At 38.3% G+C, this 25,535-nt stretch overlaps 2 protein-coding genes and 1 non-coding gene across 13 annotated transcripts in view; 2 read left to right on the top strand and 1 right to left on the bottom strand.

Annotated features, from left to right (window-relative positions):
* The window catches only part of RERE (arginine-glutamic acid dipeptide repeats), a 466,088-nt gene that overhangs the window by 239,210 nt on the left and 201,343 nt on the right, over positions 1 to 25,535 (top strand). For all 11 annotated transcript variants that reach the window (XM_078330305.1, XM_078330303.1, XM_078330302.1 and 8 more), the window contains 2 exons: positions 24,059 to 24,164; positions 25,153 to 25,249. In XM_078330305.1, the coding sequence (XP_078186431.1) occupies positions 24,059 to 24,164; positions 25,153 to 25,249 (203 nt within the window). The remainder of the gene's footprint in view (positions 1 to 24,058; positions 24,165 to 25,152; positions 25,250 to 25,535) is intronic.
* On the bottom strand, positions 9,728 to 22,839 carry LOC144577115 (putative uncharacterized protein SLIRP-OT1). The gene is made up of 2 exons (XM_078332906.1): positions 15,134 to 22,839; positions 9,728 to 9,989 (listed from the first exon to the last, which is right to left on the bottom strand). Exons 1-2 carry the CDS (start codon positions 15,188 to 15,190, stop codon positions 9,834 to 9,836), a joined length of 213 nt encoding a protein of 70 aa, XP_078189032.1. The 5' UTR covers positions 15,191 to 22,839; the 3' UTR covers positions 9,728 to 9,833.
* On the top strand, positions 15,401 to 15,507 carry LOC118143336 (U6 spliceosomal RNA). Its single transcript, XR_004727563.1, has one exon. It is a non-coding gene; the product is annotated as a U6 spliceosomal RNA (small nuclear RNA).

Here is a 25,535-nt window from a genome sequence, read left to right as displayed (position 1 = left end):
GCTCACTGCAACCTCCGACTCCCAGGTTCAAGAGATTCTGTTGCCTCAGCCTCCCCAGTAGCTGGGATTACAGGTATCTGCCACCACACCCAGCTAATTTCCTTATGGTTTAGAAAGTATCCCTTATAATAGCCGAGTATGGTAGAGCATGCCTGTAATCCCAGTATTTTGGAGGTAGAGGCCAGGAGTTTGAGACCAGCCTGGGGGACACAATGAAATCCATCTCTGTGTCCCCTGCCCCCCCAAAAATTGTTTTTAAAGAGAGGAAAAAAGAAAAAGGCACAGTGATAAGGTGCCTCTAGTCCCAGCCATTAATACTTGGGAGGCTGAGGTGGGAGGATTGCTTGAACCCAGGAGTTTAAGGCTGTGGTGTGCTATGATCTGCCCTGTGAATAGCCACTACACTGCAGCCTGGGTAACACAGCAAGACCCTCTTTCTTTAAAATAATAACTTAAAATATATTAACTTCTGAGGAAAATTTTACATTGAACTAGAGGAGCAACTGTGTGGTAAGTAAGGTTGGAGATTTGAGGAAATGTGTCATTTTATATGATTATTTTTGTTATATACATTTTATCTGTTATACCAGCAATTGCTGAAAATTTTCATGTTTTATAAACACGAACATTAGCCATTAGAAGTGTCACAACCGTTTTAATGTATATGCATACATATTAAATAACTACATATTTAAGAAATGTAATTGCATAACTCAAATGGAAAAAACAATCTGAATGTGTAAACATTACACCAATATTTTGTTTCATGTAAATATGAAATATATTAATAGTAGGAAATGATACTTTCCAATATTGGTAATACCATACAAAGTAAGATTGAAATGCCAGTGATTCTGTGGACTAAGATGTATTTTAAATCTCTTGAATGCAAAATTAAATGAATCTACACATATATTATCAAATTATTTTCAAGGGGAAAAATGTTTTCATAAATGGGCTGGAACAACTGGATAATCCATATGTGAAAAACAGAATATAACCCAATCTCGTACCATACATTAATTTGGGATGGATCATTGATCTAAATTTAAGCTCAGACCTATAAAAACTTCTAGAAGAAAACAGGAGAGCATCTTTACTTTCATGTAGGCAATGATTTCTTGATGAGGAGATAGAAAGTACTATTCATAAATGAAAAAAATTGGAATTTATCAAAAGACATTATTACGAAAATAGGGCAGCTTCCGACTGTAAGAAAATATTTGTAACTCGTATGTCTGAGAAAGCAATTGGATGCAGAATACATTTAAAAAAATACTTTCCAACAAACAGCACTCATAGTATAAGACCAAATCTGTTTTTAAAAATTTACAGTCTTAAACAGAGACATATTAATGGCAGATAGGCCCATGAAAAAATGCTTATCATTATTGGTCATCAGGGAAGTGCAAATTAAGGTCACAATAAGAGACCAAAACCAGCCTTTAAAATGGCTAAATGGAAGAGATGGATAATCCTGAATGTTGGCAAGGATGTCAGCAATGCAAGGAGTTCTCATACATTGTTGGTGGCAATGAAGATGATACAACCACTTGAATCGTTTGTAAGTTTCCTAAAATGTTAAATATAAATCTACCCTATGATTAATCTGTGGTGGAAATCAGAATAGTAGCAGGACATGATTGCTCACATCTGTAATCCCAGCACTTTGGGAGGCTGAGATGGGAGGATACCTTGAGCCCAGGAATTGAAGACCAGTCTGGGCCCCATACTGAAACGAGACCTCATCTCTACCAAAAAAGAAAAAAAAAAATTAGCTGAGTATTTTGGTGCACGGCTGAGGTAGGAGGGTCACTTGAAGCCTGGGAAGTGGAGGTTGCAGTGAGCTGAGATCGATCATACTACACTGCACTCCACCCTGGGCGACAGAGTGAGAACCTGTCTTCAAAATTAGCTAGCTAGTTAGAGATTTTCTATGGCTAGGGGTAGGATTGACTAGGAAAGGGCTTGAGAGAACTTTCTTGAGTGGTAGAAATGTTTTGGGTTTGAACTTATACCTTTATAAAAGCTAAACAGTGTATCCAAAAATCTCTGCATTTCACATGTAAATTACAACTTAAAAAGCTCAATGCAGATTAGAAAACATTTTCTGTATTTTTTTAGTAAGTGAAACTCTTTTTTATTATTATTTTTTGAGGCAGAGTCAGCTCACTGCAGCCTCCTCCTCCCAGGTTCAAGTGATTCTCCTGCCTCAGCCTCACAAGTAGCTGGGATTATAGGCTCCCACTACCACGCCTGGCTAATTTTTTGTATTTCCAGTAGAGCCAGGCTGGTTTCGAACTCCTGACCTTGTGATCTACCCACCTTAGCCTCCCAAAGTGCTGGGATTACAGGTGTGAGATACTGCACCTGATCGTGAAAATCTTACGATGCTATTTAATGAAATTTTAGTTTTTGGATTTAATCCACATTTTAGTTGTTTTTAAATTTTATTATGCAGTACGTTAGAACTGAAATAAAAGCTTTCATGTTTGTTGTCACTCACTTGTCTAGCAGCTTTCACTATATTGCATGAGATGAGTTCCATTGTATATGGACAAGTTATGTGGTAAATGTAATTAAAGCTGTTTGGTTATTCTGTGGACTCTGAATCACCTCAGTTATTATTCATGAATTTTCTCTAGATACATAAGCTGTCTAATGATAGCTTATAGTAATGGAATTCTTTCTTCATGTAAGTTTGCCTACATTATCTGCTACTAGGAGCTGTATACATAGGCTCACATGATGGGTCGGTGAATTTTAAAGAAGAGATTATGTCAAATTACTTGACATTGTATATATAATGTCAGTTAATTTTCTAAGTGTCCCTCCATTTTGCTGTTGATATTTGGTTAGTTTTTAAACATCCTTTATCTTGTGTTTTTTCTCTCTTTCTCTCTCTCTCTCTTTCTCTTTCTCTCTCTCTCTTTCTTTCTCTTTCTCTCTTTCTCTCTCTCTTTCTTTCTCTCTTTCTCTTTCTTTCTCTCTCTCTCTTTCTTTTCTTTCTTTCTTTCTCTCTCTCTTTTCTTTTCTTTTCTTTCTTTTCTTTCTTTCGTCATGCTCTGTTTCCCTAGCTGGAGTGTAGTGGCACAATCTCAGCTTACTGCAACCTTTGCCTCTGGGGTTCAAGTGATTCTCCTGCCTCAGCCTCCCAAGTAGCTGGGATTACAGGCATGCACAACTATGCCCAACTAATTTTTGCATTTTCAGTAGAAACAGGATTTCACCATGTTGGCCAGGTTGGTCTCAAACTCCTGACCTCATGTAATCTGCCCACCTTGGCCTCCCAGAGTGTTGGGATTACAGGCGTGAGCCACCTTGCCTGGCCTTATGCAGTGGTTTGCATAGCATGCACATTTGAGATGGGGTAGTTCGTAGCAAAAGTTAAGAACCATTGTTCTAGAGCCTGATTTGAGGTATAGATACTAGATACTGACTTTTTTTTTTACTAATGCAGAGACAGTAGCCTCTGTAAATTCCGTAGGGGTTGATTTCACTATCTTTTCTTCTGTGTAGTCAGATTGAATTTTCTTGGGCACTGTTTCATTTATTTCCCAATAATTATTTATTGCCAGTTAGAACACTGACGGTTTCTCTTGTTAGCCTCACTGACATAACATTGATGGTAGAGCTAGAAAATGATTTCCTACAATTCCTTCTATAGTTAATTTATACACTCAAATTATAGAATATGGCAATATTGTTAATAGGTTAGTGGTGGCTCTGTCATGTGTTAATTACCAAGAGTCAGTTATTAAAGTTTTCTTTTGACAGTAAAAGCTTTTTTGAACACAGAATTAGGGACGTTTTCTCGATTCTTGTTTTAAAGATCATCATGTGATGGTAGTAGGCAGAGCGCTGGAATGTGCGTTTCTACGTATCCGTGAAATTTAGCTTGTACTAATCCTGGTGGTTATGCATGAGTAACAGACGTGGACGCAGACAGTGGAACACAGTTGAGCATAGCTTTGTGCTTGATGGCTGGTTTAACTTTAGGGCTCTAAGCAATGATTTTAAGAAAGGTCTCTTTGGTCTTAAAGACTGGGAAATTAATAGATATTCTGGACAAGAGGGCTTCCTAATTTCTGTGGGGCATGTGTCTAAGCAAGGGCTCCTTAGATATTAATATAAATTCTTTGTTAGTAACCTTGACAAAAGCTCTGTTTTTACATGTATTTATTTTTCATATAAAGGATCTTTTACTGTTTTATATTTTAACACAAGGGGCAGATGTCTCTAGCTCTGAGCTGTGCTTTGCAGCATATCTTGTCTTTTGAATGTTTCTTTCAACTGGAGCGGCTTCCTTTGTTAAAAGGCCAACAAGCCCCTTAGTGACATGTTCTAGGAAAGAGGACCCCTTGATATTTGAAAGGTGAGAAATCCATTTAAACCATGTGATGCCTTCCACTGCTCTACTGCTGGGTTCTGCTTGTTTTAATGTAAGTGATAGATGCTCTGGCTGGTGTACTCAGTAATTGGAAATGAACTGTATAATATAAATGACATTTCATGGCATATGTGAGGGCACAGTGGATGACACTCGATTTCAGTGTTGCCTGCCTTTAGGTTTAAAGTTAGAAACCATAATGGAATTTAATTATCAGCATGTATTCAAAGATTAGTTCAATGGATTTGTAATACCCTTAGTTGTTAGGTAACTGTTTGGTTATTGTGCATGACACTGAGTGTGTCTGATTTATAATGCCAGTGTGTGCAGTGCAGCAATAGAAATGCTAATGGGCTGTGTGTAAGGAGGCCTGCCATCAATACTTTGTCAGCAGTTTGCTGCCAAATAGTCTTCTTGGAAAGACATAATCTGTAATCAAAGAGGAGTTTGTGGAAGTAGGAAACATAGACAAAAAGTACTACGATAAAAAGAGGTGCTCATTGCTTTCTTTCAGGGGAAGTTTTATTAATGATTTCCTCTTTTCCTTTTAAAGTGCATGTCCAGCCTCAGAGTATATCTCAGGATGAATAAGATTTGGTAATAAGCTATTTTCATTCTAGGGCTTGTTTTATAAACTAGCATTGAGTGGAACATGTTACATTCAGTAAGGACTCTAGATTTCATATTTAAAGGCTCTATGCCTATTCACTTTCAGAAACACTGTGAGCATTTTTAAGGTCAAGTGATCAGTATCATCATGACATGCATGGAGAGCCAAGGAATGTGTGATTTTCTTCTACAAGCAGTTGAAAACGTGTAACTTCTTTAAGTGTAAAAGATTGGTCATTAGACCGTTGGCATAGACAACTGTAATTACATAGGCTTATTTCTGTTTTGTTTTATTATCCAACAGTATATGGCTGGTGCAGGTTCCAACTCTGTTGGTCAGACACCGTCTATCATCCACTGGAATGCTAGCCACATAAAAAAGAGCAGCAATATACTAGGATGGAAAGAGAGGAGAGAGAGCAAGGGCTTATGACATAAACAAACACCCTGTGAGTTTTTTAAAGGAGTTTTTGAATAGGCAATACATTTTAATAAAATTTTAAAGACAAAAAATAAAAATTTAAAAAGTTATTAAATTTCTTTAATAAAGAAAGTAGGCCAGGTGTGGTGACTCACACCTGTCATCCCAAAACTTTGGGAGGTTGAGGTAGGCAGATCACTTGTGGTCAGGGGTTCCAGATCAGCTTGGCCAACATGGTGAAACCCCCGCCTCTACTAAAAATACAAAAATTAGCTGGGCATGGTGGCATGCACCTACAATCCCAGATACTTGGGAGGCTGAGACATGAGAATCACTTGAACCCGGGAGACAGAGGTTGTAGTGAGCCAAGATCGTGCCATTGCATTCCAGCCTGGGCAACAGAGTGAGACTGTCTCAAACCAAAACAAGAAAAAGAAAAAGAACGTTAAAAAAATTAATAAAACACCAAAAAATATTAAAAGATATGCTGAAATGTTGGCCTTCCATCTTTGGACTTTTATTTGTCCAAATTCTTTTTCCTGAAATCTTATCCCACATAGGTAATTATTGTTACTACTTTCATATGTATTCTTCCCAGGTGTCCCTATGCATCTATAAGTAAACATAACAACTGTCAAGTTATGTATACTATTCTGCAGCTTGCTCTTAAGAATGTATGTTAGCCATCTTTCTGTATCAGTATATAGAAAATTTCCTTCTCTTCTGCCCCTCCCTTCTATATATACCTACATGGTATTCCACTGTATTAGTTTTCATAGTTTATTTCATTGGTCCCCCTTAATATATATAGGATTACTTCAGCAAATAACTTGTTTGTGTTATTTTGTGTATCTGCAAATGTATCTTCAGAATGAATTTCAATAAGTGGTACCGCTGGAGAAATAGGGTACCTTTGTTTGTAATTTTGGTAAATGTTTGTAATTTTGGTAGATGTTGCCCAGTTACTCTTTCTGTAACACAATTGTGCCAGCTTATGGTTTCTGTAAAATGTAATGAGAACCCTTTTCCTATAACCTGGCCAGTAGAGTGTTATCAACTTGGATATTTGGCAGTATGAACAATATATTCTTCATACAACTTTAATTAGCATTTTTTTTATTATGGTTTTATTCTTTACATTTCAATCTTTGACCTATTTAGAATCATTTCAGATCATTTTGAGTCCTATAGTATGAGGTATAGATACAGCCTGATTTTTTTCTAGATGACTTTCTAGGAATCTCAAGAAATTCATTAAATGGTTTATCTTTCACTGCTATTCTGAAATTTAATCTTTATTATAGACTAAATTCCTGAAACTGTTTTTTGACTGGCTGGCATTAACATGCTTTATCCTTCCAGTTACATGTAACTTTTTTCTTACTTATTTACCCAGTTTTAAGTCTGTTTGTCAAAATGGCTTTTTGTGACTGGTGTCTATGATTATGTATTTTTTTAATTTAATTTAATTTAATTTTATTTTACTTACTTACCTATTTATTTATTTATTTATTTATTTATTTATTTATTTATTTATTTATTTATTTTGAGATGGAGTTTCGCTCTTGTTACCCAGGCTGGAGTGCAATGGTGCGATCTTGGCTCACCGCAACCTCCGCCTCCTGGGTTCAAGCAATTCTCCTGCCTCAGCCTCCCGAGTAGCTGGGATTACAGGCGTGCACCACCATGCCCAGCTACTTTTTGTATTTTTAGTAGAGACGGGGTTTCACCTTGTTGACCAGGATGGTCTCGATCTCTTGACCTTGTGATCCACCCGCCTCGGCCTCCCAAAGTGCTGGGATTATAGGCGTGAGCCACCACGCCCGGCCATGTATTTTTATTATTGGCACTAAAATTTATTTCTCCAATCTTTTATTTAACCCACTCCAAGCCTATAGAAAAGGTGCAGTATAATACAGAGAACCTTCCCCCCTCCCGCCCCAACCACTGGAGAATAAGTTGCCAAATAATACCCCTTTATGCACTGATACATACTGAGTGTTTGTTTCTTACAAGGACATTTCCTCATATAGCCCACAAGTCAACAATCAAACCTGAAAATTAACATTGATAACATTGTTACTGTCTAGTCCTCAGACCCTGTACACATTTTGCCTTTTGTTCCAATGCTTTTTGTAAGGGAATGTGTCTTAACAGATTTAGAGGTTATACTTAGTTACCATGTTTCTTTAATCCTCTTCACTGTAGAGCAGTTCTTCAGTCTTTCCCTGATTTTCATGACTGACACTTTTGAAGATTGCAGTTCAGTTACATTGTAGATTGTTTCTCATTTTGCATTTGCATTTGCATGGTATTTCTTCATTATTAGATTCAGGTTAGAGATCTTCTCCTTGTATCCTGCCAAGCAGGGTACAGTTTTGATTCTTTCTGTTACTGGCATTCACTTTGATCACTTGATTAAGATTGGGTTTACCAGGGCCAAAAGTTAATTATAAAGTTACTTTTTGGAGGTGGGCACAGTGGGCCAAGTCAGTAATCCCAGCACTTTTAGAGGCGAAAGTGGGAGGATTGCCTGAGCCAGTAGTTAAGAGACCAGCCTGGGCAACGAAGTGAGACCCTGTCTCTGAAAAAAAGAAACAAGGGCTTTTAATTTTTTTATTTTTATTTTTGAGATGGAGTCTCACTCTGTCACCCAGGCTGGAGTGCACTAGCGTGATCTTGGCTCACTGCAACGTCCGCCTCCCAGGTTCAAGCTGTTCTCATGTCTCAGCCTCCCAAGTAGCTGGGATTGCAGGCACGCGCACCACCACACCTGGCTACTTACTGTATTTTTAGTAGAGGTGGGGGTTTCGCCATGTTGGTCAGGTTGTCCTTGAAGTCCTGATCTCAGGTGATCCACCCACCTCGGCCTCCCAAAGTGCTGGGATTATAGGCATGAGCCACTGCGCTTGGCCAAAAAAAATTTTTTTTAAAGTAGCTAGGTTTGGTGGCACAGGCCTGTAGTCCTAGCTACTTGGGAGGCTGAGGGTGGGAGGTTGAGGCTGCAGTGAACTGTGACTGCACCAGTGCACTCCAGCCTGAACAACAGAGCAAGACAGTGTCTTTAAAAAAAAAAAAAAAAACAGGACCAGACACAGTGGCCAGTGCCTGTAATCCCAGCTGCTCGGGTGGATGCAGCAGGAGAATTGCTTGAACCTGGGGGGGTGGAGATTGCAGTGAGCCGAGATGGTGCCACTACACTCCAGCCTGGGCGACAGAATGAGACTCCGTCTCAACTTTTTTGTCCTTTGTAATTAGTGAATATTTTGTGGAAAGGTGCTCTGTGACTATGAAACAATCCAGTTATTGAGCAACTATTCACTTTATTTATTTACCTATATCAGCATGGATACATGATTTCTGGTTTTCTTTGTAATTTCTAATCTATTACTAATAAAATGTATTGATTCTCAAGTTGTTCTAGCAGGACTAGCCCAGCAGGCCTGTCCTTTCAGGCTGAATTTTGTGATCTTTCACATTCTTTCTTTTTGGCATAAGTTGTTTCAAGCTTCTCCTCCTCAGAGGCAATAGTTGTTGCCAGCTTCTTGTATCTTTCCAGAAATACTTTATGCATATACATGTTAATGTGTATATGTTTATGTAAATTTTAGCATTTGTGAATTAGACTTTAATTTTAGTTAGATTTTTATTTTTAATTTTGTGAATTAGACTTAAGTCTAATATGTTTTCATGAAGGAATATACATTGTAAATAGACAGCTCAGTGCATTTCCACATAGTGAACATGCCTGTCTAAGTTCTCATGTCAAGAAATAAAGTGTGTGCACTCAGAGGTTTCCCATATGAGTTTCCCTCTCCTGGCCATTAACTGCATAACTACTGCTGTTAGCTCTGACACCACAGATTAGTTACATCTGTCTTCGAACTTGGTATGTAAAGGGAATTAAATGCAATGTATATTTGTTCATGTCTGATTTTTTTGGCTCGGCTTGTTTGTGAAATTGATTCATGTTTTTGTAAGTTGCAGAATTTTCATTTCTATATAATATTGCATTATATGAATACACTGCAGATGCTCCTAATTCTACTCTTGCTGAATATTTAGACAGTTACAAAGATTTCAGCACTTCTCCTTCAGTAATTGAGCAAACAGATAAATCAGTAAGGATGTAAAATATTGAATAACAATTAAATGTGAATTGATTGTCATATATAGAACACCATTCCCAACAATTGCAAAAATACGCATCCTTTTCAAGTGCATATGTGATGTTTATCAGAAATGACTATATATAGATCATAGTGTTAACATACTTCAGAGCATTGAAATCACACAGAACATGCTCTCTGACCATAGTGTTAATAAGCCAGGAATCGAAACCAAAAAGAGTGCCTGGGAAATACACAGATGCTTCTGAATAGTCTGTGGACAAATAAGAAATCACAGTGGAAATTAGGAAGTATTGTCCTGTGAATTATTAATGAAAGTACAACACATTGGCTGGGCACAGTGGCTCATGTCTGTAATCCCGGCACTTTGAGAGGCTAAGGTGGGAGGAGTGCTTGAGCCCAGGAGTTCAGGGCCAGCCTGGGCAACATGGTAAAACCCCATCTCTATAAGCAGTACAAAAATTAACTGGGTGCAGTGACACGTGTGTGGAGTCCCAGCTACTCGGGAGGCCAAGGTGGGAGGATAGCTTGAGCCCAGCATGTCAAGGCTGCAGTGACCCGTGATTGGGCCACTGTGCTCTAGCATGGGTAAGAGTGAGACCATCTCCAGAAATAAAAGGTGACACATCACAGTTAAGGGCTTTATCTAAAACTGTGTGCAGGCATAAACTTTAGCCTTTTATATATATTTAAATTACTTAGTAAGACACTTTACCCATACCAAAATTTGAAAACTTAGCTGTGGCACCAAACATTCAGAGTAATTTAAATACTTTGAATAGAGAAGTTTTTTGTGTGTGAAAACATATATAGGAATACTTACTACAGCTTTAGTATCAGGAAAATTTATGAACACATTGTGATGTGCTGTATATGAAGGTAACATATCATTTAAATTTGTGAACTAGGGCGTGGATGGATCATGTAAGCGAAATGCTGAATGAACAAAGCATATCACAGAAGACCTCTGTGAGTCTAGTGCATTTATGTACATTATAAAAACATGCAAAATAATTCCTGACACGTTTTTAGTTATGTGTAAATATTAAGTAAAAGCATGAAGTACTACCTAGGAACGATGAGTGAATTCAAGGTGATGGTTACCTCTGGGGTGTGGGCCGGTTACACAGGCAGCTTCTTTAGGTTTGTCAATGTTTTCATTGCTTTAGGTGTATTTCTGTTATTTTTATACTTTTACTTATGTTCTGTTATTTTTACACCTTTCTGCCTGTCAAATATTTCATAATAAAATTTTTAAAAAATAAGAAAGATAAAGCAAGAGGGTAGAGCCACTTACGGGAGTTTTCATGAACAAAGCTCAGCCTCAGCTGAGAGAGGAAGCAAGACATTTGGGTTTCCTCCTATGTCCTGTAGGTAGAGAAACTGGTGAATGGAATCATTAGGGTTATTTAAACCTGTCTCTCTATGTGAAATATCAGGTCACAATACGATTTTTCCTGGTATCCTGAGGTACTTTTGAGAAGACCATTAATTTTAAGGATAATAATATTCAAAGAGATTAAATAACAGTGTAATTAAATTTTACTTGCCTAGGATTCCTGGTTACTAAGTGGCAGATTTTTCCTCAACACTTTTTAAAAGTACCTAACCATTATTTGACATTTTAGAGGAGAGGGTTGGAGGAATTGGTAAAGGGGTCTACTCCTTCATTGGAAGGGAAGTTCTCCCAAGACTGGGACTTACGGTTTTTCCCACTTCTCTATCCTCGGTGACTGTTTCCAGAACAGTGTCTGGTGGCTAGCAGATGCTCAATAAATATTCCTTATATCATTTGAGGAAAGTATATCTCAGAGCTAATTTGAAATTATTTTTATCTCAGTTGTCACCAAAACTGTTCTATATTCTAGGAATTTCATGAGACCACATTACATCTCAGCCCAGAAGTTTTATTTAGCCCAATTACTTGATTTAAAGCTCATAGGATTCCTTTCTGTAGTGTTCTCTAGCAGTAGATAGAAGAGTCATAGGAGTCTCCGAATTGTTTTTCTCCACATTAAGTTTTCTGTGTGTTAAGATGGAGGAAGAAATTTAGTTGTTCTTTGGCAACACTAGCACTCAAAGCCTTTTCATCACAGCAAATGTTGATTCTTTAATAGAAGTTGGTCTTTTTGTGGTAATGGGAATGTTGCCTATCTTGATTTTGGTGGAGGTTACACAACTCTATACATTTGTCAAAACTAGTTGTTTTATTGTGTGTATGTAAATTATACTTCAATAATTAAGATAAACCAAAGCAAGAAACAAAACCCAAAAGTTGTAATTTGTTTTTGAAAAAAAGATGACACAGGATTTTAAAGGAAGGGGTCTTACTGCAGAAGATGTGAACATTTGTGTATCTTCTTGTTGGTGCTTGAACATGATGCAGAATCTTTTTGACAAAAATACCCTATTTTAAAATGAATTGTGGCTCCAGTCACATGTTCTTAGATTTTCTTTCTTTTTTAAAGCAGCATTTTCCCCGCTCAGCTCACACTTGACTGAATACACAGATGGATTATCTGGGGATGAACTAAGGTTTCTCATTTCCTGTTTTCCATTTCTCCTCACCAGCAGGCCAGCGGGCCTTTGTTGTCTGGCGTGTGCACGGAGATAAGCTATCAGGGCATGTTTGTATTAGAGAAATGGTTGTAGATGGAATGGTTATAAATAGACTAACTGGTATTAAAGGTTACCATTTTTGTTTTGGTTTAAGTTAAAGGGAGAGAAGAAATAATCAAGATGTTTAAGATAAGACAGACTGATTTACATAAACCAGGAAAATATAATTTTTTTAGTTTTCCTGCTGATTTTCCCTTTTCTTACCCAACTGTTTGAATTTGTTTATTGGTAAGTTGCTGGCTATAATTGGATTCCTATTATGCAGGCCAACTTTGAGTCGGTAATTTCTAAAACTGTATCTCTACTGCTGCTTACAAGTACAGATATTTGTGTTGCTAAAAGTTACTTTATTGTGTCACCAACACTACACTCAGTGTTTAATTCAGATGGCAGTGGTACAAAAAGCATATCACTAGGAGAGGGAGGAATATTGCTAGATTTACATAAATTAGATATATTAGTCATTATAAAAGATATGATTTAATATAATGTAAGCTAATATCTTTCTTTTTCTTAAAGGTTTTGTTTAATGTTGCCAGTTTTCTCAGGTAGGATGCAGTATCATTTTTGAAATGGCCAGAAAGTTGCCTGCAATTGTGGAAATTATCAAAGTTACTAATTTCTGCATGCATTTAGCTTAAAGCGTTCACCGTTGTTTCAAAGTAGTATACTTTTTTAATGTAGACAAATACATATTTGTTTGAATCAAACTTTAAATATTTCTTTTATATCATGAGCTTGGTTTCTGGAAAGAAAGATACCTTGAATTTGGCAATGAGAGCTTTCTATTTAGATTTTCTTCTTTTTGTGTAACTTCTGCTCTCTATTGGAATGTCTGGAATGTTTGGGTGTATAAATGATAATGAAATATTTTTTTTTTTTTTTTTGAGACAGAGTTTCGCTCTTGTTACCCAGGCTGGAGTGCAATGGCGCGATCTCGGCTCACTGCAACCTCCGCCTCCTGGGTTCAGGCAATTCTCCTGCCTCAGCCTCCTGAGTAGCCGGGATTACAGGCATGCGTCACCGTGCCCAGCTAATTTTTTGTATTTTAGTAGAGACGGGGTTTCACCATGTTGACCAGGTTGGTCTCGATCTCTCGACCTCGTGATCCACCCGCCTCGGCCTCCCAAAGTGCTGGGATTACAGGCTTGAGCCACCGCACCCGGCCCATGAAATATTTTTAAATAGTTTCTTTCTCACATCTAAATGAATTTGTGCTTTAAAATCTCTAGTCATGGTGCTGTTTGGGGAGCATCCTTTTTATTTAAATAACTAGTGTCTAAAACAGAGGGCACCTGGATTCATTTGTGCAGCTTGTTGACTTCACCTCAGAGATCAGCCGATCTTAAGTATGGGCCGGGGTCTGCAGGGTTGAACTATTTTCATAATGATACCAAGACATCAATTGCCTCTTTCACTGTCATGCTCTCAAGAGTATACAGTACATTCCACAAAAGGCTAAATGATGTTTGATATAGCTCAACAGATTGAATACAGAAGCGGAAGCAGATATGGCAATGTTTTCTTTTACTATTATTATTAATTTTTTTTATAGAGATGGGGGGGGTCTTACCATGTTGCCCAGGATGGTCTTGAACTCCTGACCTCAGGTGAGCCACTGTGCCTGGCCTGAAATATTTTCTGTTCTTTAGACAGGGTCTAGCTCTGTCACCCAGGCTGGAGTGTGGCAGTGCCATCATAACTTATTGCAACCTTGAGCTGTTGGGCTCAAGAGATCCTCCCATCTCAGTCTCCAGAATAACTGGGACTACAGGAGCATGCCACTATGCCTGGCTAAGTTTTAAATTTTTTTGTAAAGATGGAGTCTCACTTTGTTGCCCAAGTTGGTCTCAAACTCCTGGGCTCAAGTGATCTTCGTGCCTCCACCTTCCAAAATACTAGAATTATAGACATGAACCACTGTGTCCAGCCTCGAGAAAATATTTTCATGGTAGCTCATCATCGGTTTTTAATTCCAAAATCTCTGTCATGAATCTTTAATCGTAAGTTGGTAACGCATATTTGTAAAATAATGTGATGTTAAATAATGTGAGAAATTCAATTTGTGAAATTTCTAGAGAATTTTGGTAGCCTACAGCACAGATTTTCCCCACCCTTTCTTTATTGTCCTGCTCATTACTGCAAAGTCTGACCCCACCATTGATTGTGTGGTTGAGCTCTGACTTTTCTGGCTGTGTCATGTGTAAGAAGTACCACTGCCCTCACCACCATCACCAAACAACAACCTATTATTACAGAACCTCAAATTTCATGGTACTTGGACCTTTTTTTTTTTTTTTTAATGGAAATTTAATGGAATGTTTAAAGCTTTAGTTAGGGATTAAGGGGAAATCGACAATTTCTTATCATACTCGCTACAAATAGCTATTTTTTTTCTTCCTTTATGGGAGAAATCCTTTGACCAAAGAGAAAATTTCTGCTTCTGTGTTGATCTGATAAAACCGTAGCTGCTGAGAGACTGCTGTTTAGAATGGGATTCATTTTTTTTGTGTTTGGTCAGCAGATTTTGGAGGTCCAAGTGTAGGATCTTAATTTATCTGTGAAATTTCATCTTGCCAAATTGACCCTTCAAAACTGAACTTTTAAAGCTGAATCTGACATTTCATATTTGTCAGCATATTAGTCAGGATTCTCCAGAGAGACAGTAACAATTGGTTGACTGGCTGGATGGGTAGAAAGACAGACAGATGGATGGACAGACAGAGGTGAGGGGATTTATTAGGGGAATTGGCTCAGTCTATCACTGCGCTGGGCGCAGTGGCTCACACCTGTAATCCCAGCACTTTGGGAGGCCGAGGTGGGCGGATCATGAAGTCAGGAGTTCAAGACCAGCCTGGCTAAAGTGGTGAAACCCCATCTCTACTAAATACAAAAGATTAGTCAGGCATGGTGGCACACACCTATAGTCCCAGCTACCTGGGAGGCTGAGGCAGTGGAATCACTTGAACCCAGGAGGTGGAGATTGCAGTGAGCCAAGATTGTGCCACTGTATTCCAGCATGGGCGACAGAGTGAGACTGTCTCAAAAAACAACAACAAAAAAACCCCAAAAATGCCAGTTCTGAGCAGACCCCTCAGTAGTTCCAGGTATACTTGTTTGGAAATACTAATAAATGTGAAGTTACCACTAGCAGGATTCTGTGTCCCATCTAATTTTTGTTTTCAGGTATTTTATTTTCCCCTCCTGCTCCTTGTTACAAGATATTTTAGAGTGCTCGCTTCGTCAGCACATATACTAAAATTGGAACGATACAGAGAAGATTAGCATGGCCCCTGCGCAAGGATGACACGCAAATTCGTGAAGCGTTCCATATGAAAAAAAAAAAAAAGATATTTTAGAAATGGAAGTGGTAAAGAAAACAACAACAAATGAAAAAAAAAAAAGAAAAGAAAAAAGAAATGGAAGTGGTTTGGAGACCTGAGGGCAGCTGTGCTACAGCCGTGGCCCCTCAACAGGTGTTCAGGCACCCACTGAGAGGGGATGTAGAAGACGTCTTCTCGGATTTTAGGTCTGCTCAGTCCCCGCCCTACACTAAAATACATAGGAGGAGGCTGGGTGAAAGGTATTCCAGGATCAAACAAGAGTGGGTACTTTATCAACGGCAATAAGAAATTAACTTGCCCTCACTGCCCTCTCAAAAGAAAACAAAGTGTTTAATGACCAAATGCATTTGGAAGATGTGTACAGGATGGTGTGTTTATAAAGTATATTCAAAATCCTTTCTTTCCCTTGAGAAAAGTCTGTGTAGTCAGTATTTAAGCTTTTCCCCTTACCCCCTGGTCCCCATGTCAGAGAAGAACCCTGGGATACAGGAACCTTGATGACCTGAGCCCTGGTGGTATACTCTGTCTTAGGTTTTTCTATACCACTTTCCTGGCATCTTGAGCTGTAATGGCTATAAACTTATATAGATAGTATGTATAGAAATTCTTAGAGTCTTTTTTGTTTGTTTTTGAGATGGAGTTTCACTCTTGTTGCCCAGGCTGGAGTGCAGTGGCATGATCTTGGCTCACTGCAACCTCCGCCTCCTAGGTTCAAGCATTTTTCCTGCCTCACTCAGCCTCCCGAGTAGCTGGGATCACAGGCACCCACCGCCATGCCCACCTGATTTTTGTATTTTTAGTAGAACCAGTTTTTCCCCATGTTGGCCAGGCCGGTCATGAACTCCTGACCTCAGGTGATCCACCGGCCTCTGCCTCCCAAAGTGCTATGATTACAGGAGTGAGCCACCGTGCTCGGCCATTCTTAGAGTTTTATGTTAAGAGTCGGGTAATGGCTTGAAATAGTACAAGACATTTTCTATCTAATTTCATTTTGTCATAAGTTGACAACTTATAATTGTATATATGTATGGAGTATGAAGTGATGTATGATTCATGTATGCAATGTAGAATAATTAAGTCAAGCTAATTAACATACTCTCACCTCAGTTGTCATTTTTTATAACATTTGAAATTTACTCTTATCAATTTTGAAATGTATAATACACTGTTATTAACTATATTAATCATGTTGCACAGTCGATCATTTAAAAAAACCCATTTATTCTTCTTTACTGAGATTTTATACCCTTGGACCATTAGCTCCCCGTTTCCCCAATGCCCAGCCTCTGTAACCATTTTCTACTTTTTGCTTCTATGAATTGGGTTGTTTTAGAGTCCACATATATCTTTCAATTTCTGGCTTATTTAACTTAGCATAATGTTCTCCAGTTCCATTCATGTTGCAAATGACAGAAGTCTCTTTTTAAAGGCTGAATAGTTTTCCATTGTGTGTGTGTTTGTGTGTGTGTGTATACACGTTGTTAGGCACCAAGGTTGATTCCCTAACTTGTTTATTGTGAATAGTGCTGTGATAAACTTGGAAGTGCAGGCTTCTCTTTGATAAACTAATTTCAGATCTTTTGAATAAATTCCCAGAAGTGGGATTCTTGGATATAATTTCATTTTAATCGAATTAAATTTGATTTCAGATATTTATCCACAAAGTTGTGTAACTATGATCCTCTTACTGGTACAGAAAGCTCATCTTTAGTTTTGATTTGCTTATGTAAATTAATACAGATTGAGCATCTCTAATTTGGAAATCTAAAACTTATTTGAGTGCTGACACGATGCCGTAAGTAGAAAATTCCACATCCGACCTTTGTGAGAGCCTACATATATTATTAAAATGTGTTACATAATTACCCTCAGGCTATGTGTATGAGGTTTATATGAAACATAAATTAATTTTGTGTTTAGACTTGGGTCCCATCCCTAAGATATCTCATTATGTATACCCAAAGATTTCAACATCTAGAAAATTCTGAAATCAGAAACACTTCTGGTCCCAAGTATTTTGGATAAGAGGTTACTCAGTCTGCATCTGGAGTTAGCTTTGACCTTTGAAGAATAGTGATCTTTGACCCCATTGTCTGTCCCTAACCTTCTCCATTGAAGTCAGGAATGATTGAACCCATTATGACTGTGTCCCCAAGGTCTTAGGTAAGGTGTGACGTCTAACAGTCATTGTCTTGTGGTGGAGGTGGGCTAAACAGGGAGTTAATGCCTCTTTAAACTGTACCAGCGCATTTGAAGGGAGATACTGATGTCTCTAGGAGACAGTCCCCGCCCCGCCCCCCTCCCCCTCCCCCCCGCTTAAGTAGTGTCCTGACTACCAATTAGAAGTTTTGTATATACATTTCTGAGTTATACAGTAAACCTCTACTGCTCAGACAACTCTTAACCTTATTACCTCCATGTTGCGGAAATGCATAAAAAGTTTCTTCAGAAGGTATTTTTTTTTGAGCCATACAGTATACATGTGTTACCCACTTCATTCCAAATTTCTGGAGAATCTTGGTTGGCTATATTGGCCTATAAAGTAAAAATTTTGGTCTGATTTCACTTGGTTTTGAATCGAGAGCCTCTGTTACTAAGTAGTTAAAAATGTGCAGGAAGTTAGGCTGTTCTCTCTAGCACATTGTTTTGACTTGGCAAAGTTATTTATTTCCTAATATTCATCTTTGTACTCTGTGGAGGCTGTCTGTGGTCTTGATACTCCTGTTACATTTGAAAACATAGAGGGACAGGAGTGGTCTGTTTTGGAGGCTTTGGGAACCTGATGATCCCTGCCATGAGCTGGTGGCAGTTATCATCAGCTGGTGATGGACGGGACGGAGAATCTCCTTCCTCTGTATTGTAGGTGAATTTACAGTTGTTCTAGCTGGCTTGCAGGCCTCCTCTGTATGAAGGGCTCTCTCTCTGCCCTTGTCCTTTTCGTATTTATGCATCTCCAAATACCACCTAGATTATTATTACTATTTTTATGTTGTGGATAAACATTGTCCTGAGGCTGATATTAAGACTGTTACTGGGAAAGACTCAGACTGACTATTTAAATCAATTGAAACACTAAATAATCAGGAAAGATCTCTAGGAAAGGAAGTTCCCATCTTGGCATTAGACCCTGTGTCTGTGTTTGGGCAGACTGTGTTATGTGTTGCTGTTGAGAACACAGTTGCCCTTCAACAGCAACCTCTTCTTGGCCTTTCCTGTCTCCGTTGCCTTCTTTTCCCCTGGTCTACCCCTTGTCGTTATCTAGTTCTGTGTGTTTCATTTCAGTTATTTTAAATTTGTTAAATCTCAACACTGTTGTTTGATATTCAAAGATGTGTAGATATCTTTGCTATTCTGCTCCCAAATAGGTACCATAAAGATCTTTTTTCTAAGCCTAGATTTGGGGGATGGGTTATGTCCTCTATTAATCTCCTTAAATTGACATATATTCTTCATTTCAAGAGAAATCCAGCCAGGGATATGGAAGAATCCATAATTTAGCCCAGAAACAACTCCCCCTGCCCTTTTTTTTTTTTTTTTGGCGCAGAGCGCTGAAACCTTATTGTAAGCAGATTGGATGTGCCCCTGTTTAGTGGTTAAAACATAGTGAGATGTCCACCTCTACAAAAAAAAAAAGAAAATTAAAAATTAGCTGGGCACCTGTCTTCCTAGTTAGTCACTAAGCTGAGGCAGGAGGATCACTTGAGCCTGTGAGGTTGAGGCTGCAGTGAGCCACGATGGTGCCATTGCACTCCAACCTGGGTGACAGAGTGAGACCTTATCTAAAAATAAATAGATAAATAAAATGGTCAGAAGTTATTTACTTCCCAGTGGGTTCTTCATATTCAGAAATACATCCTAGGGTGCTTTCACAGAAGAAGCTTCTCTTCACTTCCCTGTTTATTCAGCATACTGTTTAAAATATCTCATTTATAAACATTTTGACCTTTATACTATAGTTAAATTATATTGCTAGTATATAATGAGGTATATTTGTTAGAAATTTTTGATAAGCTTTTAGAATTGTTGGAGAAGTGAAGACATTTTCCTCTTAATTTGCTGTATGACTTATTTTATATTGCTATTACTAACATAATTTTGAATCTTAGAAAAGCAAAACCTGTAAGTGACCTCTTTCTCCCTATCTTGGCTACTCTCTTTTTCTGTAAAACATTGATAGTAATGTCTAACATTTACTGAGCTCATCCACTTGCTTTTTGTTAATTTATTTAATCCTCACAACCAAATGAGATAGAAACTGTTGTTTTTCTCCCATTCTGTATATGAGAGCATTGAGGCTTGGAGAAGTTACTTGCCCAAAGTCACATAGCTCAGTAAGTTGCAGAGCCAGGATTCAAACCCAGACAGTTTTGCTTGAATCACATGATCTCTAAGTTCATGTCTGGCTTTAATTTTCTGTGACTTTGAACAAAATTCTTTGACTAATGAGTACTAGGAATTAGATAATTACCTGTGTAACTTTCGAGCAATACCTTTGTGTCCGAGGTAGCTTTGGGAACACTTCTCGGGGAGGGGATGAACTCTTCTTCCCTCAGTATAGCAGTGGCCAGCTTCCAGTGAACATAACAATTTGTAAACCTTCTTTAGGATGGCACTGTTAGCCAGTGCCACTGCACAGATACAGAGAAAAAATCAGAGATTCTCTCACAGCATCATTTTAACTACTTGGTTTTTTCGAGGAAGAAATGTAGATATAAACATGTAAGAATAGAAAGAGAGCATAGAAACAATTTTGTTCTATCCCTTCACTTTTGGGAGGGTCGGCAACTCCACTAAGGTTGCAACTAGTGGTTGCAGACTGAACTGCAGTCCTAGATTACCTATTTTTGTCTAGTACCTGCTGAAACCACACACTGCCTCACTTTACAACTTGTAATTTTTAATTAAGTTACTGGCCCATTTAGAAAGATTGTGCATATTGCAGCTACTTAAAGTTGTTCCAAATTGTTACTTCCAGTCTACCTCTGCGTGTTTTATCTGTGGAATTGATTCTGAAGTCTTTTTAAGACAATGCTGCCACTCCCTGGTTATTGCATAGTACTGCATTAGGGAATCCAATAGTTCTTTCATTGCCATTGTAAAGCATAATATTTGGAGTCATAAATCTAGGTACAAATAAACCAAAGCAGTAATTTATTTGTGTGTGTAATCAATAGGCATTCCTACATCATAAGATAACATAGATATTGTACCTTAAAAGATCACCAGTATCCCTGGCTTAGTTCTGAAAAATAGACATCATACAAATTTGAGTTACTGTATCTAAAAGGTATTTCTATTGCCCTTCAGGTTTTCAGACTTCCTAAATGTGTTGCAGAAATACCTAGATTGGTAGATTTTAAAACATTGTTGCTAAAAGCTCTAGGAGATCTGGACTCCCATATGCTCAATGAAATAATTTATTTCTATGAGCACTGAAACATGTATTAGTACATATGATAGAGGAGAGATCACTATCATCCCTTGCAGGAAACCAAGTTCCGGTGAAGAAGTAACTCCTATACTTAGCAAAGTTCTTCAGATTTTTCTGTGAACCATTGGTTATAATCACCTACTAACAGAGGAAACAATATTTATTTGAGCACTTACTCAACTCTAGATGTTTTCTGTCATTTTAATTCTTTCAGTAATTATTTTAGGTAGGTATCAGTATCTCCTTTTTTACAGAAAAGGAGAGACTGGGAGAATCTTGGTAATGGGCCCAAAGCCATATACATGGGAAGTCACGGCATTGAGATTGGAGGGGACACGGGCTTTCCCATCTTCTTTCCAGTAGGCCATGTTCCCTAACCTATAATGCTTGAACCAGGTTTCTTTTTTACCATTCTGGTTTTGTTTTCCCTAAAACACAAAACAAAATGAATTACTAGACCAGTGATTTCTAAACTAGGGACAACGTTGTCCCCATAGGGGAGATTTAGCAACGTTTAGAGACAGTTTTGGTTGTCAAAACTGGAGGATGGGTTCCACTGGCAATTAGTGGTTAGAAGCTAGTGATGTCATTAAGCATCTAACAGTGCACAGGCAGATCCCCACGACAAAGAATCTCCTGGTTCAAATGTCAGCAGTGCTGAGGTTGAGTCCTTACTGTAGACGGTGTATTTTAACTGAATGCATCCCTGAGCACTGCCAAACAGGTGCTGCTTCCTCCCCTGGTTTATGTGTTTTTTTTTTTCTATAATGACTAATCTTATCCTGGTCCTGCTTTTTATCATCCTGTCTAGGGAAGAAACCAAGGTTTTTGAGGGGACAAAATGTAATTTTCCCTCTACCCCTCTAAGTCCTTGGCAAAATAATTCTTACGCCAGAGAGCATATTTTGGAGTGGTATATTCTGATGATGTACACTTTCTAGCTGCTCTCCCATGTCCTGGCATTTGTCCCTTGCTGCCTGTGTATTTGGTCAGCAATAGAGTTAGGAAGCCTCAGTTGTCCTGTAAGCTCACTAAAGGCCAGAGAGAGTCAGGACTCAGGTTCTTCTCCATGTTGCCCCAGAATGGCCTTCTGTGCTGCATGCGGATGAACTGTGGGGGCCTGGATATGTTCAATAGTTTGTCTACCTTTATGTCTTTCTCAAGTTTCCTCTTTTGTCTAGAAAAAATTCATTGAAATCTGTCCCATTTTTTCTTAAGTCAGATGTTAACACCTCCATAATCGCCTGCTGAAAGTAATTGTTAATTTCTCTAAACTGCTACATGTAACATTTATTCTATTTATTTAACATCCTGGTGTGTTCTCTTTTTCCCACCTGCAACATAAACAGTGTAAAAAAATTTTTGCCATTAAAAATTTCAATACGAAGGTATAAAATGGATAAATACTAAAGAGCACCTATCATGTAGGATTATTCTACATATAAAGTGTATTTAAACCAGTGTTAATGCCCTTTTTTTGTAGGCATGTGTATTTAGCACAGTTAAATGAAAAATAAGAATCTTGGTGTTTATGACATCTACTTTGAAATAGCACATTTTCAGCTGGGTGTGGTGGCTCATGCCTGTAATACCAGTACTTTGGGATGTTGAGGCGGGTAGATCACTTGAGGTTAGAAGTCCCAGACCAGTCTGGCCAACATGATGAAACCCTGTCTCTACTAAAAATACAAAAATTAGAATAGCGTGGTGGCATGCGCCTATAATCCGAGCTACTCAGGAGGCTGAGGAAGGAGAATCGTTTGAACCTAGGAGGTGGAGGTTACAGTGAGCTGAGATAATGCCACTACACAGCAGTGTGAGTGGTCAGACAGAGCCTGAGCAGCAGAGTGAGGCTCTGTCTCAAAAAAAAAAAAAAAAAAAAAAAGAAATAACACATCTTCACATTTGAGTTCTGTTGAAACTTGTGGCAATTGTCTTCTTTCTGATTCTTTAAATGGCTTTTAACTTTTTTAGCAAAGGTTTTCTGGAACCTTCCTGGTGTTTTAGTGTTGGCTGCATTTGTGACTGCTCATTACAACAGGGAGCGTCTTTCTTCATTAATGAGGGCCCTTTTATCATATTTTAGGATTTAGGCATCCTCTTTATAAACGTGGCATTTCTTGAATTTTAGCTCTCATTCATTTCTGACCAACAGACCTGTGATGAGAATGTAGACTGCTGAAAGGAATGATATTGCATTTAACTTACAGAAAAGGCCGCACCTGGGTTGGGAAGTACTTTAGGAGGCTGCAAGAAGCTATAATGCACTCCCTGTTGAGATGTTTCTTACCAGGTGCACAGAGATGCAAGCTGCAGCCCCATAACCTTCTAATGGAAGGGCAATATTTTATCCGTTATTCTCTGAACAAACTGGGAACAAAATTAACTTTTAGGGATAACATAGTTCAGTGTCCTACAAACATTTATAGGATAATTTATGTGATCATCATGAAACTCTTCATTATTCACAAATAATTATATACAAGACGTTCTATTCTCTGGAGATTCAGAAATAAGTAAGATGAGATCTCTACTCTTGGGGCTCCTGGTACCTTCATCACCACCTGTTCTTTGCTATATTAACTTGGCACGTAACAATAACTGTGGCTAAAAAGTAGAAGGAGAATGTAATTTAGTCTTGGTAATAGGCAAACCTTGGAGGAGAGATTATTTTGTACCAGGCCTTGCTGGGTAAGTTCTTTCTAGACTATTGCCCTAAATGAGCCTTGGCAGTATGCTAAAACTCACTCTAAATATTTACAAAATGATTAAACATTAAGATAGAAGGACATATTCATGTAGTATTGTTTAGTTAATGTTAAATAAAAATGTAATATTGAATGGATTTAGTTAATCAAACTGGGGAGATAAACAGATTTAAGACTGGTCTCCTTCTGTTTCCTGAAATAAGCAGTTTAGAGGGATAGGGTAAGAAGGGCCTATAGATGGATTTTTTTTGACCTCACAACTGATTTATGTTTGTAGTCCTGGCGGTAATTGTGTCTCTCCCTATCTACCTGTCAACCCATTTACAGGGGCTTTTGGTCATGGGTATGATATGCACTTGTGACACCTGAAATCCTGTTCCTAATGCTGTTAGATTTTCCTTTTCAGAGTAAGAGGGACCATCTCCTCATGAACGTCAAATGGTACTACCGTCAGTCTGAGGTTCCAGATTCTGTGTATCAGCATTTGGTTCAGGATCGGCATAATGAAAATGGTAAATATGTCCTTCTGGTTTGATTTGTGTATTTCTTAGCTTTGGGCAAAGTTCCTTCTCTAAAGACATTCATTAAATGAAGATAACTTTTTAAAAAACGGATTCTGGAGTGTTGGTAGGCCTTATGCTTGACAGTTCACATTGGTTACCGTAGTTCATGTGAGGTGGGTCTGTCCCTCTCCAGTTCCAGATGAGGAAACTGAGGTTGAGAGATGCTAAGGAAATTGCTGGGACCATGCATCCTCCAAGTGGCGGTCCTGCTGCTGGCATCAAACTTTGTCTGGCCCCGATCCTGCCTTCTTCCCACTCTTCTCACGGGCTTTGAGTCAACAAACCAGTGAAAAACAACTTGGAGGAATGATGTTGTATCTTAATGGATTTTTTTTTTCCTTCTTTGAAACTATAAAAACGTCTGTTAAAGCAGGTAAATTATAGTTCCTTATTAAACATATTCTTTTCTATGGAAACTATTATTTCACTCGATTTTGGAATATTTAGCCAGAAAAATAAGATGGACAGGATCACCAAATATTTTGGTAGTTGAAGAGTTGCCAGGATGAGATTGTTTCTGCTCTTTTTCCATTTTGGGTTTAATCCATTTTGGCAAAATGTAGGGACTTAGTAAAGGGTATAAAACATAGCCCCAAAGATACTTTATTGACAAAAATAACACATTCTGTTATTCTTATTCTTGCAATTTATGATTCCTCTTCTCTATTTTGTATACTTGCGATGCTAACCAGGTCTGGTTATTTAGTGGGTGGTAAACCTGAAAGAAAAGTTGTACAAAAATTTTTTACTTGTTGGCGGGGTGCGGTGGCTCACGCCTATAATCCCAGCACTTTGGGAGGCCAAGGCGGGTGGATCATGAGGTCAGAAGATCGAGACCATCCTGGCCAACATGGTGAAACCCCGTTTAAAAAAAATTTTTTTTTACTTGTTTTGGGAAACTCAATTTTAATGTCCTCTTAATTAATTTTTTTGACAGACTCTGGAAGAGAACTTGTCATAACAGACCCAGTTATTAAGAACCGAGAGCTCTTCATTTCTGATTACGTTGACACTTACCATGCTGCTGCTCTTAGGTAAGTACTGGAGACATGATCTTCCATATGAAGGAGGAGTCATTGTGTGCAGGAGGTGGAGAGTCTGCTCTCTCCTGATCTTGTAGTAATCACTGTGTTAATCAGAGTCCTCTTTTGGCTTCAGAGAGTGAACATTCCAGTGTCCACTTGGATTGTTGAGATTGTAGAGGTTCCCATTATTCACTAATCTAGCTTTATGCCTCTCTCTCTCTCTCTCTTTCTCTCTCTTATAATTTACTTTCTAATGCCCTTTCTATATTATCGTATCTTCATTTTCTTGGAAATT

Source organism: Callithrix jacchus, chromosome 7 (genome assembly GCF_049354715.1).
Source record: "Callithrix jacchus isolate 240 chromosome 7, calJac240_pri, whole genome shotgun sequence".
NCBI classification, from domain to species: Eukaryota; Metazoa; Chordata; class Mammalia; order Primates; family Cebidae; genus Callithrix; species Callithrix jacchus.
Note: the sequence above shows the minus strand (reverse complement) of the source record. Positions and strands in the feature narration are given on the sequence as shown.

Excerpts from the sequence above, each read along its gene's own strand:
- LOC144577115 (XM_078332906.1), bottom strand. The coding sequence starts at position 15,190 with ATGCTGGAATACAGTGGCACAATCTTGGCTCACTGCAATCTCCACCTC. Across the intron at positions 9,990-15,133 it reads ATCTCCACCTCCTGGGTTCA|GGGTTTTACCATGTTGCCCA; the intron begins AGTGATTCCACT and ends CTTATAGAGATG.